The sequence below is a fragment of the Leucopleurus acutus genome (assembly GCF_964270905.1).
Source record: "Leucopleurus acutus genome assembly, chromosome: 11".
NCBI lineage: Eukaryota > Metazoa > Chordata > Mammalia > Artiodactyla > Delphinidae > Leucopleurus > Leucopleurus acutus.
Window position 1 is genome coordinate 95,693,419 of NC_139152.1, and position 15,264 is coordinate 95,708,682.

General features: G+C 62.7%; 2 protein-coding genes across 3 annotated transcripts in view; one reads left to right on the forward strand and one right to left on the reverse strand.

Annotated features, from left to right (window-relative positions):
* SGSM3 (small G protein signaling modulator 3) overlaps positions 1-954 on the forward strand; it is a 34,335-nt gene extending 33,381 nt beyond the window's left edge. For both annotated transcript variants that reach the window (XM_082849699.1, XM_082849700.1), the window contains exons 20-22: positions 275-397; positions 485-545; positions 753-954. In XM_082849699.1, coding sequence (XP_082705825.1) covers positions 275-397; positions 485-545; positions 753-833 — 265 coding nt within the window. In that variant the 3' untranslated portion in view covers positions 834-954. The remainder of the gene's footprint in view (positions 1-274; positions 398-484; positions 546-752) is intronic.
* Positions 955-1,469: 515 nt separating this feature from the next.
* The window catches only part of MRTFA (myocardin related transcription factor A), a gene marked incomplete at its 5' end in the record, with an annotated part of 201,702 nt that continues 187,907 nt past the window's right edge, over positions 1,470-15,264 (reverse strand). The window contains 9 exons of the mRNA XM_082850469.1: positions 1,470-2,986; positions 5,316-5,376; positions 5,684-5,836; positions 6,232-6,327; positions 6,750-7,970; positions 8,990-9,161; positions 9,403-9,656; positions 11,833-11,964; positions 12,455-12,630. Coding sequence (XP_082706595.1) covers positions 2,487-2,986; positions 5,316-5,376; positions 5,684-5,836; positions 6,232-6,327; positions 6,750-7,970; positions 8,990-9,161; positions 9,403-9,656; positions 11,833-11,964; positions 12,455-12,630 — 2,765 coding nt within the window. The 3' untranslated portion in view covers positions 1,470-2,486. The remainder of the gene's footprint in view (positions 2,987-5,315; positions 5,377-5,683; positions 5,837-6,231; positions 6,328-6,749; positions 7,971-8,989; positions 9,162-9,402; positions 9,657-11,832; positions 11,965-12,454; positions 12,631-15,264) is intronic.

Consider the following 15,264-nt stretch of genomic DNA (forward strand, 5'->3'; position numbering starts at 1 on the left):
CAGGGCCCGGGGTGGCGGTGGCCGAATCTCACACAGGACGGAGGGGAGTGGGGGCCACAGGGACCTTGGGCCCCTGGGCACATCTCCCCATGTGGAGAAGCCAGAGTAGCTGAGAGGGAAGGAGGCGGGGTCACCTGCATAGGCCACCAAGCGGAGGGAGGTTGGGGGTGCGGATGGAGGGGTCCTGGAGCGGGGTGTGGCCCAGTGCGGTGGGTGCGAGAGGGCAGGACCCTCTGCCTGGAGCCGCCCCCGACCCCGCCCTGCCTGTGGCCAGTGAGCAGGTCCTGCACCTGTGGCTGGAGGTGCTCTGCTCCAGCCTGCCCACCGTGGAGAAGTGGTACCAGCCCTGGTCCTTCCTGCGCAGCCCCGGCTGGGTCCAGATCAAGTGCGAGCTGAGGTGAGGAGGCCCCGCCCCGGGGGTGGGCCGAGGGGCGGGCCGAGCCCCCTGCGGCCGCTGACGGCCTCCCTCTCCCTCCGCCTCCAGGGTCCTTTGCTGCTTTGCCTTTAGCCTCTCCCAAGACTGGGAACTTCCTGCCAAGAGAGAGGTGGGTGGTCGGGTCCTGCCTTCCCCAGGAGGGATGGCGGGTGGGGCAGTGTGGGTGTTTGTGCTGGTGGGTCCCCCCCGGATGCGTGGGTGCTGAGGCAAGGCCTCGTGGGGGCCCCAGTGCCAGTGTCGCCTGTGAGGACCACTCTGGCCCCTTGGGCCCTGTGGTGTGCCCTGCAGCCGTGACAGGAGGGCTGTTCCTGTGCAGGAGGAGAAGCAGCCCCTGAAGGAGGGCGTCCAGGACATGCTGGTGAAGCACCACCTTTTCAGCTGGGACATAGATGGGTGATGCTCTTCCTCCAGGGACCCCGTCACACCCAGGCCTCCCCAGACCCCTTGGCTACCAAGCCCCTTCCTCAAGCAAGAAGAGAACAGCCCGGCGCTGGCCAGCCTCGGGGCCACCCCAAGCTGCAAGGTCGAGGGGAGGACACACTCGGGAGCTCTGGCTGGGCACCGTGGTAGGGAGTCCGGGGACACCGCCCTGGGTGCTAGAGTGTTGGTGGAGGGCAGCAGGTGGCAGGAGCAGAAGGTGGGGGCCCGGTTCAGCCTGTTACTCTCAGCACCCCGGGGAGGGCTCTGCCCTGCCAGGGTCTTTACCAGAGGCCCCAGGCTTGCTGTGCTGAACAAAGACCTTGGGAGGTGGAGCGCCACCTCTGTTCTGTCAGGTTTTGCTCAGGAGGAGGGTGGGGAGGCTGAAGGCTCCCCCGCCTCTTTGACAAATAAACTGTCTTTGAGATGCACCTCTCCCACCTTCTGTCTAGCCAGCTGCGCGTGGTCCCGAATGCACAGCCAGGGATGGGAGGTGGTCTCACGGGGAGGTGCAGTCAGGGTCACAGTGCGGCACCCCCCTCTTCCCTTCCATGGATTGACCCCCCCCCCCTCCATTCCATGGAGATGGACTAACAGGCGGGGTTTTCGTTTTTATTTTAAAAAGTTCACACAGCTTTCCCACCTCTGTCCCAGAACTGGTTCTGGTGACTCCATCCCTGATCCCCTGTGAATGACAACGACCAGAAGGCCAGAAGGGAGGCCAGGCCCCAGGGCAGGAGGAGGCCATAGCTTGCGGGCCACCTCTGGCTCCACTGCTGTCCCAGGGCCGTGGTGGCTGCAGTGAGGCAGCAGGAGGGAATGTGGGCAGGGGGCCAGGAAGCACCTCTGCCCTCGTGGCACTGATAAGGAGCAGGAAGCAGGACAGGTGCGGCACAGGCTGTGACGAGGCGTCTATACGTGTCAGATACAAGTGATGGGTGGGGCCAGGGTAAGCTGTGTTCAGCCCCGGGAGCGGTGGCTTCAGGCCCTTCCGTGTGCACAGAGTAGAACCGGGGGTGGGGGGCTGCATTCACCTCCCACCCGCCCCCCAAGATATATGTGTATATATGTATGGCGATATATAATATAGAGGTATATACACCTGTACAGAAAACGTTTGCCACCAACCACTAAATGGTTACACTACACCAAGACGCTAAAATGGCAGGGAGCCCCCCCTCCCGGGAAGCCTGGGTCGGTGGTGTTGGCATCACGAGGGTGGTGAGGTAGAGGCCCAGCCAGTTCCTTCCCTTGCAGGGAAGGGGAAGAGAAGGAAGGACATGCACCCCTTGCCCTGCCTCAGCCTCGCCTCCTGAGCAAACTGCAGCAGACAGGTGCACCCCGACCTCACAAAAGGAGGTCACATAGAAGCCCCTGGCCCATCCAGGCCTCCGAAACCCCAGGGTGGGACCCAGAGCTGCTTCTTGGAAGCTCTTCTCCTTGGTGAGCCAGAGCCAGGTGTGGGGACACCCTCCTCCGGCCTCCCACGGAGGGGAAAGCAGGGCCTGTGATTGTCAGGACTCATGACCACGTGGAGAGGCTGCATCAGGCGCAGGAGAGCGCTGAGCTCCCTTGAGTTCCCGAGGTCTCCGACTTTCCAGCCCTCCCAGCCCCCGGCTCTGCAGCCCCAGAGCTACAAGCAGGAATCCCAGTGTAGCTGCAAGTCGTGGCCGTCGAGGAAGTCCGTGGAGAAGAGGCTGGGGGCTGTGGTGCTCGGGGCCAGGCTGAGCACCGGCCCACCCGACGACAGCTCCAGCCAGTCCATGCCGTCCAGGTGGCCGTCGGCCAGGTCCAGGCCCACACCACTGGGCTCAGGCGCAAAGTGCAATTCCGAAGTGTCCATGGGGGAGGGGGGGTGGTCCAGGATGGCAGAGCTGCTCAGCATCTGGCTGTGAAGGTCGTCGATGAGGGAGAGGGGCTCTGGCCCCTCGTGCCCGCCGGTCAGCAGGGGCAGCCCTGTGCTGCTCTCCAGGAAGTCCTCCAGGCGCCCAGGGAGGGCCGGCGAGCCGGATGGAGGGGGGACAGCCTGAGGGAGTTCGGCGGACGGTGACGGCTGTGCGGCCAGGGGTGACCCGCAGGCTGCTGTCGGGGGAGACTTCTCTTTCCCTGGCTCCTTGAAATCCGCTGAGATCTCTGCCAATCAAGAAAGTGAATGGGTGTCTGAAACCAGCCTGACGATGACCTGCAGTTGGGACCCCGCCTTACACCACATACAAAAAATAACTCAAAATGGGTCAAAGATCTAAATTTAGGAGCCAAAACGACAAAACTCTTAGAAGGGAACATCTTCATGACACTGGATTTAATGATTTCTTAGTTATAACACCAAAGGCACAGGCAATGGAAGAAAAAATAAACTGGACTACATAACAATTTAAAACTTCTGCACATCAAAGGTCACTATCAAGACTGAAAAGACTGCACAACAACTATACTTCAAAAAAATTAAGTAAGATAACCCATGGAATGGGAGAAGAAATCTGCAAACTATCTGATAAATGATATCCAGAATAAAGAACTCCTAGAACTCAACAAAATCCAACTGAAAAATGGACAAGACTCTCCAGCAGATGATGTTCAAGTGGCCTATAAGCTCGTGAAAAGATGCTCGACGTTATCAGTCATTAGGGGAATGCAAGTCAAAACCACAGTGAGATATGTGACTTCACAACTACAAGGCTGGCTATTTTCAAAAAACTTTCTTGAAAATAAGTGTTGGTGAGGATGTGGAGCAACTGGAACGCTTGTGTGTTGCTGGTATGAATGAAGATGGCACAGCTGTGTGGAAAACAGTTCTGTGGTTCCTCAAGAATTAAAACACAGAATATGACCATATGATCTAGCAATTCCACTTCTGGGTATGTACCCCAAAGAACTGAAACCAGATTCAAACAGATACCAGTGTTCATACGGCATTACAATAGCCAAAAGGTAGCAACAACCCAAATGTCCAGTGGATGAAGGGCTGAACATCAATGTGGTACATACACACGATGGAATACTTTTCAGCCACAAAAAGGAAGGAAATTCTGATACAAGCTACAACACGGAAGAACCTTGAGGATGTTACGCTAAGTGAAGCCAGCCAGAAACAAAAGCACAAATAGTGTATGATTCCACTTAGAGAAGGTATCTAGAATAATCAATTCACAGACAGGAAGGAGAAGAGAGGTTATGGGGGGGGCAGGGGGGATGGAGGAATGGGGAATTAGTGTATAAACGCCTGACCAGCTGTCTCCCACAGCCCCAGCCTCTTCAACCCGCTTCAAGCAGGCTCTGGCCATGGCCCCCCTGCAGCACTCTGGCTGAGGTCACCAGCTGCCACAACACAGCCCGGGACCGGATCTCGGTCCTCCTCTTCCCTGACCGCCCATCAGCAGCCCACGGCCTCAGGACGTCACCCTCTCAAGGGCGCACTCCCACCCTCCACCCGCTGCTCAGCTTCACTGGCTTGCGCCCCTGCCTCCACCTCGCCCTCTCTACTCGCCCTGCCTCACTGCTCCAAACGCCCCACCCCCACCCCCGCCCAGACGCCAACAACTCCCTAACTCCTGACTCAGCCCAGACCTTGCCTGGGCTGGCCATGTGGCCCTCCACTCAGCTGTCTAGGGACTGAGGCTGTGACCGACGCAGCCCCCACACCCCCGGCGCTCATGCTGCTGCACCCAGTAACTCCCCACACCCTCGGCCTCATCCTTGGCTGCCCTGGGGTCCCCTCGCCACACACTTAAGCCGTGAGGAAACCATACTGGCACTGTCTCCAAGATACACCCATGTTCCACCTCTTCTGCGCTTCGCCGCTGCCTCCCGGCCCACACACCCCGCTCGCGCCTGGACCATCACGCCTGCCTCCCTGCTCCTGCCCTTCCAGCAGGGCAACCCTTCCCTCAAAGCTGTGCCGTGGCTTCCAGCGTCACCCAGAGCCCATGGGCTTCCGCCCAGCGCCCACCCCACCCCGCCCCGCCCCCGGGTGCCCATCAGCCCTGCAGGCTCAGGAGCTCCCTGTGGACGCCTGTGGCTAAACTGCACCTGCCCGGCGAGGCTGACCCTGACACCCCTCGCACCTGCGACCCTTCCTGTCCCGGCTTTTCCTAATACCTGTCTGACATATACGATAATTTACTTATTTCATTCACCGTTCATCTCCCAACGCTGGGCTATACGCCCCACCGAGGCAAACGTCTCTCTTGCTCACTGCTACGCCCTGGGCTGCGGGCACGGCGCCGGCCACGCAGCAGGTCAGGGTGAGGCAAATCTGTGTCAAGGACGGCACCCCAGGGAGTCCCTGCCCAGGCCTTGGAGAAGGGACGCGTCTCACACGTTACCGCATCCAAAGCACCAGGCCTGCCGGGCATCGTGTTCAAGAACGAAACCAAACCCAATAACCAACCAGCCTAGGAATGGAGACAACCTGTGAAGAAAGGAGGAGGTCGGGGAGCAGAGCGGTGGGTCTGGACTTTACCTCCACTCTGAATCAGAATGTCAAACAGGTCATCCATCTGCTGGCTTGAGGAACCATTCTCCTGTGGCACAAAAACAAGAAAATGAAATGGAAGTCTAGAACAAGAGGCCCCCCAGCCTGGCTCAGGGCACAGACCCTACCTTGTGGCCCTGAGCCAGCAGCCAGGCCCACAGAGCCGGGCGGCCCGTGCTCAGACTCCCCGAGCCCACGCTCACTCCTGCCCGACGGCTTCTCTCCAAGGCCTCTCTGACCTGCGAGGCTGGCTCCTGCCTGCCCCACCCTCCAGCCAGGCCCGGGGGACTGTGGGAACCCAGCCCAGCCGCCGAGGCGGCCGCCCACCCAGCGAGGCCCCGGTCCACCCTCTTTACCTGCTGTCTGGGCTGCTGGCTCACAGCTTCCTCATAGCCAGGCGGCTCCTTCTTCGGCAGAGAAGTGGGGGGCCCAAAAAGGGGCTGTGGCGGGTGCTCCAGGTCCCTCTGAGCTGGGGGGCCAGGGGCTGGAGAGCCAGGCTGGGACAAGAGCTAGACAGGAGAAAGGGAGGGAACCAGTGGCTGGGGCGAGGGCAACAGCCCAGGGCCTACACGTTCCAGGTAAGGCGGGCAGCTCTGCCACCTGCACTGGCTCTCGGAGAGCTTTCGTGGAAGCCCCCGGGGAAGAAGGGACGTGGGATGGAGGAGGCCCTGACCACTGACCCTACAGAGGGCGACTGGCTCCTTAGGGCTTGGTACAAGCCACACGGGGCAGAGGCGGGGGGGGGGGGGGTCTCTGGGCTAATTTCCCCTCTCCTCCCTGGAGTTTCTGCCTGAGGATGCTCAGGGGCCTGTGTCCCTTCCTGAGTACCCGAGTCCTGTCACTGCCGCCCCGAGCCCCAGCTCGGCAGGGCTGAGAGGCCACACAAAGCCTAGAGCAGCCTCACCTGTGGGCCAGGCTGAGTGAAGGGTCTGGGCTGCGAGGGTGGCAGCAGCAGGGAGCCAGCTGCCAATGTCACCTTGGTGGGGGACAGCTGGCCTCTCTGAGGGGAAGGAGAGGAGTGGAGCTCGCATCAGGCCCAGCCTGGTGGCCCTCAGTCTATCCCAGGATGGGCTTCCCCGACCCTCCCCTGGGCCTGTCCCACCCCACGGAGCAGAGGCAGTAGTGGCCTGGCCCGGGCCGGGCACAGAAGGGTTCTGACGCCAACCGCCAGAGCAGTGGGCAGGCCCTCGTGGCCCCACCCTCAAGGCTGGGGGCCTCACACAGGTGCCTCAACCTTTTCAAGTCTGAGCACCTTCCTGGGTGACACTGGGATGGCGATCCCTAGTTTCGGAGGGTTGAAGGGAAGATTAAAGGAAGCGAGCATAACCCGCCCGGCCACGGGGGAACCTGGTGAACAGGGCACTGTCACGAAGAGTGCCTGCACGCCCTCCTGGGGCTCCTGCCCCTCCCACACCCAGGTACCTGCTGGGGGCTCCCGCTGGCCAGGCCAGGGCTGTCTGCATTCTTATTGGTCACGGTGAGGACAAGGTGGGTCCCTGTGGAGTCAGTGAGGAGCGTGGGAGGTGTGACCCCCTTGATGAGGCTGGGGCCCTGTGGGCCCAGAAGCAGCTGCGGGGCCGGGGCTGGTTCAGGCTCGGGCAGCACAGCTTCCTGCTTCACCACCACGGCCGGGGGCACCAGGGTACAAGTGTCTACATGGTGGGCAGCGGGGCCCGCGAGGCTGGGGCCGAAGGGGCGATCAGGGCCCGGGGCCTGCCTGCTCAGCTGGCAGCTGGCAAGGCTGCTTTCCTGCTTCACTGCAGCACCAAGCGTGACCAGGGCCGGGGCTGGTTCAGGCTCGGGCAGCACGGCTTCCTGCTTCACCACCACGGCCGGGGGCCCTAGGGTACAAGTGTCTACATGAGGGGCAGCGGGGCCCGCGAGGCTGGGGCCGAAGGGGCAATCGGGGCCCGGGGGCTGCCTGCTCAGCTGGCAGCTGGCAAGGCTGCTTTCCTGCTTCACTGCGGCACCAAGCGTGACCAGGGCCGGGGCAGGGGCTGGCGTGGGCTGCTGGGCCCGCTTCTCCTGCTCCAGCTGCAGCCTGAGCCACTCCACCAGCTGCTGCTTCTGCCGGAGCATGCGGGTCAGCTCCTCGATCTGCTTGTCCTTTTCCTGCAGCATCTGGTCCTTGTCACGCCCCTCCAGCTCTGCCCGCATCCCAGGGCTGAGACAGCAGGACCCAGCGCGGGGGCCCTCCTCCTTCACAAGGATCTGCAGCGGCGAGGTCTGCAGGGTGAGCTGGGTCACTGGCGATGTCACCATCTCGCCAAAGGTGTCCCCGGGCGTGGAGTTCTCGTCGCCTGTGCTGAGCAGTGAACGCTCTGAGGGGGTGGGAGACACAGGGGGCGTGGAGCCCGTGCTGCCAAACTTCACCACTCCATTGCTGGTCACCGTGGCCACCACCACCTCAGCCGGGGCCAGGCCCGCTGCCACCAGGGTGGGCCCCGTGCTTAGCCGAGCGGCGGGGAAGGCTACCACCACCTCGCCAGCCTTGGGCAGGATGGAGGCAGCGGCGGGGCCCTTGGGTGCTCCAGTGGCGGGACTGATTTGCTCCTGGTAGGCGCGCAGGCGCTCAATCAGGTCTGTCTTGGTGCCCGAGACGGGCAGTGACCGCAACTTCAGCTCCTGCTTCAGCTCTGCCACCTGCAACGGGGTGGAGAGTCCAGGCAGTCCTCCTCTGTCTGGACCCCACTGGCCACTTCAGATGTATCAACCACCTGACCCTCCCACAGCCCTGGGGGGCGAGACGTGCATCTGCCAGGCTGGCCCCCTCCTCCTCGCCGTCCTCACACCGGGGGCATGGTGCCTTGTGCTCAATAAATACTTGATTGGATTTTACAGATGAGAAAACGGAGCTCATGAAAGTGAAATAACTTCTTCAGGATCACACAGCTGGTGATGGGCAGAGCTAGGGGTTAGAGCCGGGTCTGAGGGACTCTGAGGCCTGTGTCCAGCTCCCCGCAAAAGGGCTGCACCTTGCTAGGATCCCTGTCATGACTGAGGAGGGAGCAGATTGGTTCAGAGGACAAACTCTCCAGGGAGAATGTGATCCACTCCCCTGTCTGATCAGGGCAAAGAAAACAGGCCAGGCCTGGGGCGTCTCCCGCCCTTCAAAGCCCAGGGCACGAGTGTAGCCTGTGGCCCAAGTGTGGGCTGCTCTCTCCCAGGCCAACACAGCACTTGTAGAGCAGATTGAGGACAGTAGCCGGCCGCATGGAAAGGGTGGGTGCTGTAGTGGAGCCCTGAGTCTGAACCCTGGCTGTACTGCCGGCCGGACCCATGACCTCAGGCAAACCTCTCTATCCCTCGACGCCTCTGCTCGCTCATCCTTAAGCCGGGGTAACACTCCCCGTTTCTCACACTGCACTGTAGAGGCTGAGGAAAACGAGAGGTGCACAAGTGCTCCGTAAGCCCTGCGGCCCTTGACAGATACTGGCTGGCGTCGTTAATGACGATGACCACGATGACAAGGCTAATGCCACGGATGACCAGGGCCTCAGAGCAGGTTCCAGGTGCCTCTGCTGGAGCTCTGCTCTGCCTCCTGCAGCCGTGGTCCTGGGCCGGCCGCCTCCCCTGCCTGAGACCGAGCACCTGACCGCCCCCACGAGAGGCCAGGCTGGCGACGGCACAAGGCCTCCAGGGGGAAGCGTGCAACCACTTACCTTCATGTCGTCCAGGTTGGCAGGCAGGGCCCCAGGCTTGCCAGTCAATGAGGTGCTGTTCTGACGTACCAGCCCACTGGGCCCAGGGGCGCCCGAGCCGGAGCTGCTGCTGGTAGCGGAAAGGCTGCGCGTCAGGGGGGCCCCACCGCTTCCCAGAGCGTCCCCTGCTGGCCTGAGAGGAAGAAAGGACAGGAATGAGCCCCCGCCAGGTCTCGCCCTAGGCCTCTGCGGGCCGCGTGGAGAGGAGCAAGGGGCAAGGGCCCCGCCCACAGAGCGCCCCCGCCCACAGAGCGCCCCCGCAGGATCAAGGCCAAAGGGTCCTTCATGTCAGGGCTGCCCGCATCTGGCCGTCTGGTGCCTGTGGGCGGGGGGTGGGGGCGGGGCGCGTGGGGTGGGGGGCAGGCCGGGCCTACTTGGGCGGGGCGGGCAGGATGGTCTGGTAGTTGTAGTGCTGCTGCTGCTGCTGATTGAGGATCTGGAGCTGCAGGAAGAGCTGCTGCTGCTGCAGGATCCTGGCGTAGGAGGAGTCCATGGGGGGCGCCCCCTTGTCCTGCTTCTGGTCCGGGGGGATGTACTGGTGATACTTGAGCTTCTTCACCTTCGGCTTCAGCTCCTTGGCCTTCTTGCTGCGCTGCGACTTCTCACTGGCAGACTTGGGTTGGCTTTGCTGCACAGGAGACACAGAGGGCGCTGTCAGGGGCAGCCGAGTGGCTTCCGGAAAGGCCCCACCGCCCACCCTGCCCTGTCCACGCCCCCTGCCGGATGGCACCCCTCCCAAAGCAGAGGCCGCCTCAGTGCCCGGGAGTGTGCAGGGAGGGGGCGAGGGCTGATGGGGGGCGGGGCTTGTGACTGGCTCTGCTCTTAAAGAGCTTCTAGCCCCAGTGCACAGGCCAGGCAGCCTCCCTGTGACCCTGAGCACAGAGTGAACAGGACGACGAGGTGAAAAGAGCTGTTCTACGGAGCTCGCACAGCCCACACTGGGCGCTTTACAAAAGCCGCGTCACACAGACCTGCAAAAACCCTGCCTCCCCAGGAACCCGCCCGTCGACTCGAAAGGGAAGAAAGAGGCTCAGGGAAGCCACGCGCTCGAGGCCGCACAGTGACTGGGACCTCGCTGCGCGAAGGAGCTGGGATCCGAACCCTGGACTCCAGAAGCTCACGTCCATTCACTGACGGGGCGGCCAGCACACAGGGAGGCCGTCTCCCGGGTGAGAAGGGTGGAGGCGGTGTGGGCAAGAGTGAGCAGGGCGCTGAGTGCTGGGAAAGGAGCGAGGAGGGCCTCGCGGCTTCTGAGCAGAGAACGGCAGGCGGAAGGGTGGAGACTCGATGCGGGGCTCAGCTGGGGTCTGACCAGGGCGCCGTAGGCACTGACGGGATGTGGAAGGAGGTGACTGACTAGAGGGAGAAGGGACAACAGCGCGTGTGGCAGCCGAGCGGCTACAAGGTCACGGTTTTGAGCTTCGGCAACAGCGTGTGACAACGGTGGCCCCTTCGCAGAAGTCGGGAAGAGGTGCCGGTTGGCCAGGGTGGGGAGAGTGGAGGAGAAGGCGCGGGGCTGCTGGGACCGGAGAGCACCCGAGAGGAGGGAGAGGGGTCCGCTGAGAGGCCCCGGCAAGGCTGAGGGTGCGAGAAAGAGGCCGAGGGCAGCCCAGGAGCACCCCACTGAAAGGGAAGAAGACGGGGAGCCCAGGGAAAGCCACCAGAGAGAGGAGTGCGACCTGAGGCAGGTCTGAGGCAGCTGGGGGCTCAGCTTGGAGGAGAGCCCGTGGTGGGGCTGGGGAGTGGGGACAGAGGCCGAGGCACTACCGGGAAAGAGGAAGTTAGATAAACACACATACACTGTTCTCGCAAACGGGGAGTGGGCAAAGGAAGGCACCAGTCGTGTGACGAAGAGCAGGTCTGAGGGAGGAATTTGGGGGGAAAACCTCAGACATCTGCAGCCAATCAGGAACAGACTGCAGAGGCAAGGGAGGTGCCGGCTGCTGGGGGTGTGGCTGGGAGCCAGCAGAGCGCCAGGGCACCACTGACCGGGAGGAGCAGGCCTGGGGCAGGGGCGCCACACGGGAGGGCCGCGGAGACCCCGCCAACCACCTGGGAGCACCCGGAGGCACAGGGAGGCTTCGCTAAGGCTGTGAGCCGCAGCAGAGGAACGTGGGCAGCCAGAGGCTCCAGGCCAGGGCCAGGGCCTGTGTGGCGGGACTGGAGAATCAGTCAAGATGGGAAGCAAGCCGAGCGGGAAGAGAGGGCACCTGCCCAGCAGGCGTGGAGCACAGGCTGGATGGAGGGCGGCAGTCAGGGCCAAGGTCCCAGAGGCCGAGGGAGAAAGCTCGGCTGGGCGGGGAGGACCGGACAGCGGCTCCTCATGCTGCTGAACTTAACCTCAGCGTCCAGCACCGTGTTCCCACACAAAGGTCCCCATGGGCGTCTCATGGGGTTGACGGTAAATGCCGTCCCTTCAGGTATCTTAGGTCAGGCCTTGGAGGAAGAGAGTGACAACAAACACCCGGCACGGCTGGCTGGGTGACCTCAGGCCCATCACCTCACTTCTCGGTTCTGTCATAGCCTCACGAGGCTCCGAGTGGACAGAGGGGACGTGTGGGCGTGTCTTCCTGGGGCGGGCAGGAGTGAGAGCCTGGCCCGCTGTGCTCAGTGAGCAGTGGCTGCGGCTGTGACGGCCAGCGTGCGTGGAGGGAACAGGAGATCTCCCAGAGCACTGTGGTGACCTCGGCTGGTCCCGGACCAGATGGAGAAGAGAGCCAGCCCCACTCCCCACACTGGGACAGAGTCACGGCAGGACTCAGAGGGGAACGGAGAGGAGAGGGTGGTCAGCTAGAGGTCTGCACCTTAATGAGTGTGGGGAGGGGCTTGGCGGTGGCGACCGTGGTTCCGTTGGCGAGGCTGGGCGGCGGAAGAGGCTGCTCCGCCAGGAAGACTGTTTCTCCAGACTCTGGGCCCACGGGGAGTTGAGACACGACCTGGGAGAGAAGAGGGGAAGTGAGGACACGCCCACCCCTTCTCGTGGCCCTGGAAGCTGCGCCATCTCCAGGCTTCAGCCGGTGGTGCATCCCTGCCCTACCCTGCCCAGAGATGGGTGGCTGTCACCCCCTCGGACGCCATCACCGTTAGGGGGCAAATGAAGGGCAAAGACGAGAGGGATGAAAAGAGCAGCCTCCAGGGTGGCGAGGGGAGAGGGAACTAGAAAAGGGGAAGACAGAGGGTGGTGAAATGTTACGGAACTGAACACACTCAGGAGAAGTGGCTGTTCTGAATGAGCAGACATGGGGGCAGCAGGGAGGCCTCTGACTCTAACTGCAAGGCTGCCCAGCCGGCGTCCTCCAGAGGGCCCACCGCCGCACCTTCTGGCTTCCCCGTCCCACCTGGCCCAAGCGAGGGACCTCATCCTGGGCCACTCCAGTGGGTCTGGGGCCCCTGAGCAGGGGAAGCACCTGTAGTGGACAAGCTCACCTGAGTGGGGGACACAGAGGTGGCACTGGGCAGTGGCTCGCTGACTCGGGCTTCCAGGGGAGACGGCACCGAGCCCTGGGACTCATGGCTGGCAGGCTGCTCAGGAGATAAGGCATCGCTGCTGTCCTCGTCAAAGGAAGAGCTGTCTGCTACTTTCGGGTAGTTCACCTGGCCCACTGAAAGCCAAGGCCAGGGTGAGACTCCTCCAGCAAACGGGAAGAGGCTGTCCCAGCAAGGCGCCTGCCCTGCGGCCCCACGGCCCCAGCAAGCAGCAGGAGAAGGAGGCCAGCAGCCGACCTGCCTCCTGTGTCCAAAAGAGCTCAAGGAAAGCTTGTCATCACGACCCGAAACAAAGGCCAGGAAGAGTCAGTCCCACCAGGTCATCAGAGCACTCCCCTCGGTGGGGAAAGGCCTGATGGTTAACCCCTTGCTTTTAACTCCGCCCTGCGTTCAGTCTTCCAAGTCAGGGTCTGCCCTCCCGCCCCACAGCCTGCCACCTCCTGTTTCCCTGCTGTTGAAGGCACTTTATTCCCATCCTGTGGCTGCACAAAACTCTCCTCTTCTCCCAGAGGCTCACGGACCCTGCGATCAGGGATGGAAGGAGTTTGGGTAACAGCTGTGCAGGTGCAGCTCCTCCCCTGGGCTGCCCGACTCCCCGAAGACCAGGAGGAACAGACAGAAGAGGCTCGCGGAGAAGGGCCGCCTGCTTGCACAGGTGAAGCAGATCAGTGGAAGGACAGCGACCTCCCTTCAGCAGCCAGTGACTCCCAGAGACCCACGTCCTGGGGGCAGGCCTGCGCTCCTGGGCAGGGATCAGGCTGGGTGGGAGAGGCGGGAGAAGCAGGGACCCAGCGTGGGAATCCCAGATGCAGAGAGAAGGAAAGAAGGGGATGGGGCAGGCAGGGTACTTCAAAAGACTCCTGTCACAACCCTGCCGCCAGCCCGGTCAGGGGAGAAGTTCTGCACCGGCACTGTCCACACAGGGGGAATGAGGCAGCGGCGCAGAGGTGAGCCGGCGGCCATGCCGGGGACGCAGCTGCGGCGGGAAGACCACAGATGAGGAACACTCTCCCTGCAGACCCTCCCCTGCTCCAGGGCCGTGCCCCGAGGCCCTCTGCCCCTAGGACCCAGCAGGATGCCCCTGAGCTTGTCCCCCACCCCCCACCCGCCCTCCCAGGGGCCCGCAAGGAGCACGGAGAGGATGCAGCTCGCTGACAGTGGGTCACGCTAGGTCTAGGTGCCCTCCCACAGTCTCCTGCTCCCAGAGAGGGGACCTGTCATGGCACAGCAGCCACAGGACAATGGGACTCAGGACGGAGGAGCTGCGGGTCCACCCCGGCCTCAGCCCAGCCTGAGGAAGCTGCTGGCCACGCTGCAGTGGCCCCAGGGCCGTCAGGCCAGGTCACTGAGGGGCCCACCCCTCTCTCCTGCAGCCAGGGCAGCCCGGATGGGGCCCTGCCTGGCCGGAGTTCACGGGCCAGGCACCCTGGAGCCCAGCCGCTGCTCTGCTGGTGGGAAAAGTGGATGCTGAGGGGAGGCCGGCCATGACTCCGACGACCAGCTGGCGGCGCGTGTGTGAGCAGGTGGCCGCAGGTGTGTGGTGCAGTCTGGGAGACGGAGGCCGTCTGCGAAGCCCCTCCCATCCCGGTGCACACCCCGCTCTGCCTCCCCCTCCATCCCCCACCTCCTCAGCCTCTCCCCTGACTCCTTCCTCTCAGCCCTAAACCTCCTCCTTGACCACTATGTCCCTCTCTCCTCTCCACTCTCTTCCTGAACAGATGGACCATGTGTTGTCACCACTGCCTTGCCTCCTGCTCACTCCTTGGCCTGTACGCTCACTGCCGGCGAATGCTCCTCTCTCCCCAGTCACCAGTGACGACCTCGTTCCAAACTAAGCTACTTCCCGGGCCTCAAACAAGCTGTATTCTGCCAGGGCTCCAGGCCACACTGCCCCCGCTGTCCCCTCTGCCTGGAATGCCTGCCTCTGCACCCTCTCTACTTGGCAAACTGACTCGATCTCCAGGTGGGCCCGAAACGTGTCGTCAGCCCCACCGCCATCCGCGTCCCTGAGAGAAGCCCATCTCGGACGGGCTCTCGCTGCCCCTGCCACACACCACTGTCCTACACTGTCCACGACAGAGCCGCCAGCTGGTCTGTAATGAATGTCACTGCAAACAGCAGCAGCCCTTCCCTGAGTCTCCCTGGGCGCCCAGGACTGTGCCGGGCCCTTCACAGCCATCGTCACCTGGGAGCCTGCAAACTGTCCCGAACGGCAGGTGGCTTGGCTACGACTTTACAGGGCCCTGGTCTTTCTAAGTACGTGGTGCCACACGTGCCTGGGAGCTAGACTCGGAAATCACTTGTGCACACGGCAGCCTTCTCCCGTCAGACTGAGCTCTCTGAGGGCAGCCGCAGCGTATTCTGTTCGTCTCTGTAACGGCAGGACTCACATAGGCCTGGGGCGTGGCTGACTGTCAGCAAACATTTACCAGACGGGCTGGCTGCAGAGTCCAGAACTGACCTTGGCCCAAACGCTGTCGTGGAATCTGGTGAAGGTCTGGGCAGGAAAACACTAACACAAGGTGAAGTGAATGCCAGGGCAAAGCAGGGAGTTAAAGGGGAAGAGGGCAGTCAGGGCACCTCCTCTGCGGGTGCAGATGAGGTCCCAGAAACCGGTCTCCTCTGAGCCAGGGCTCGGGCCCAACGTGGCTGCTTCGGGCCTACTCCTGTGCCCTCCCCTGCCCTGCCCAAAGACCTAGCTCACTCCTACGTGAGAGCACCTGAGCCTCCTGAAGGCACGGCCGCTCCCC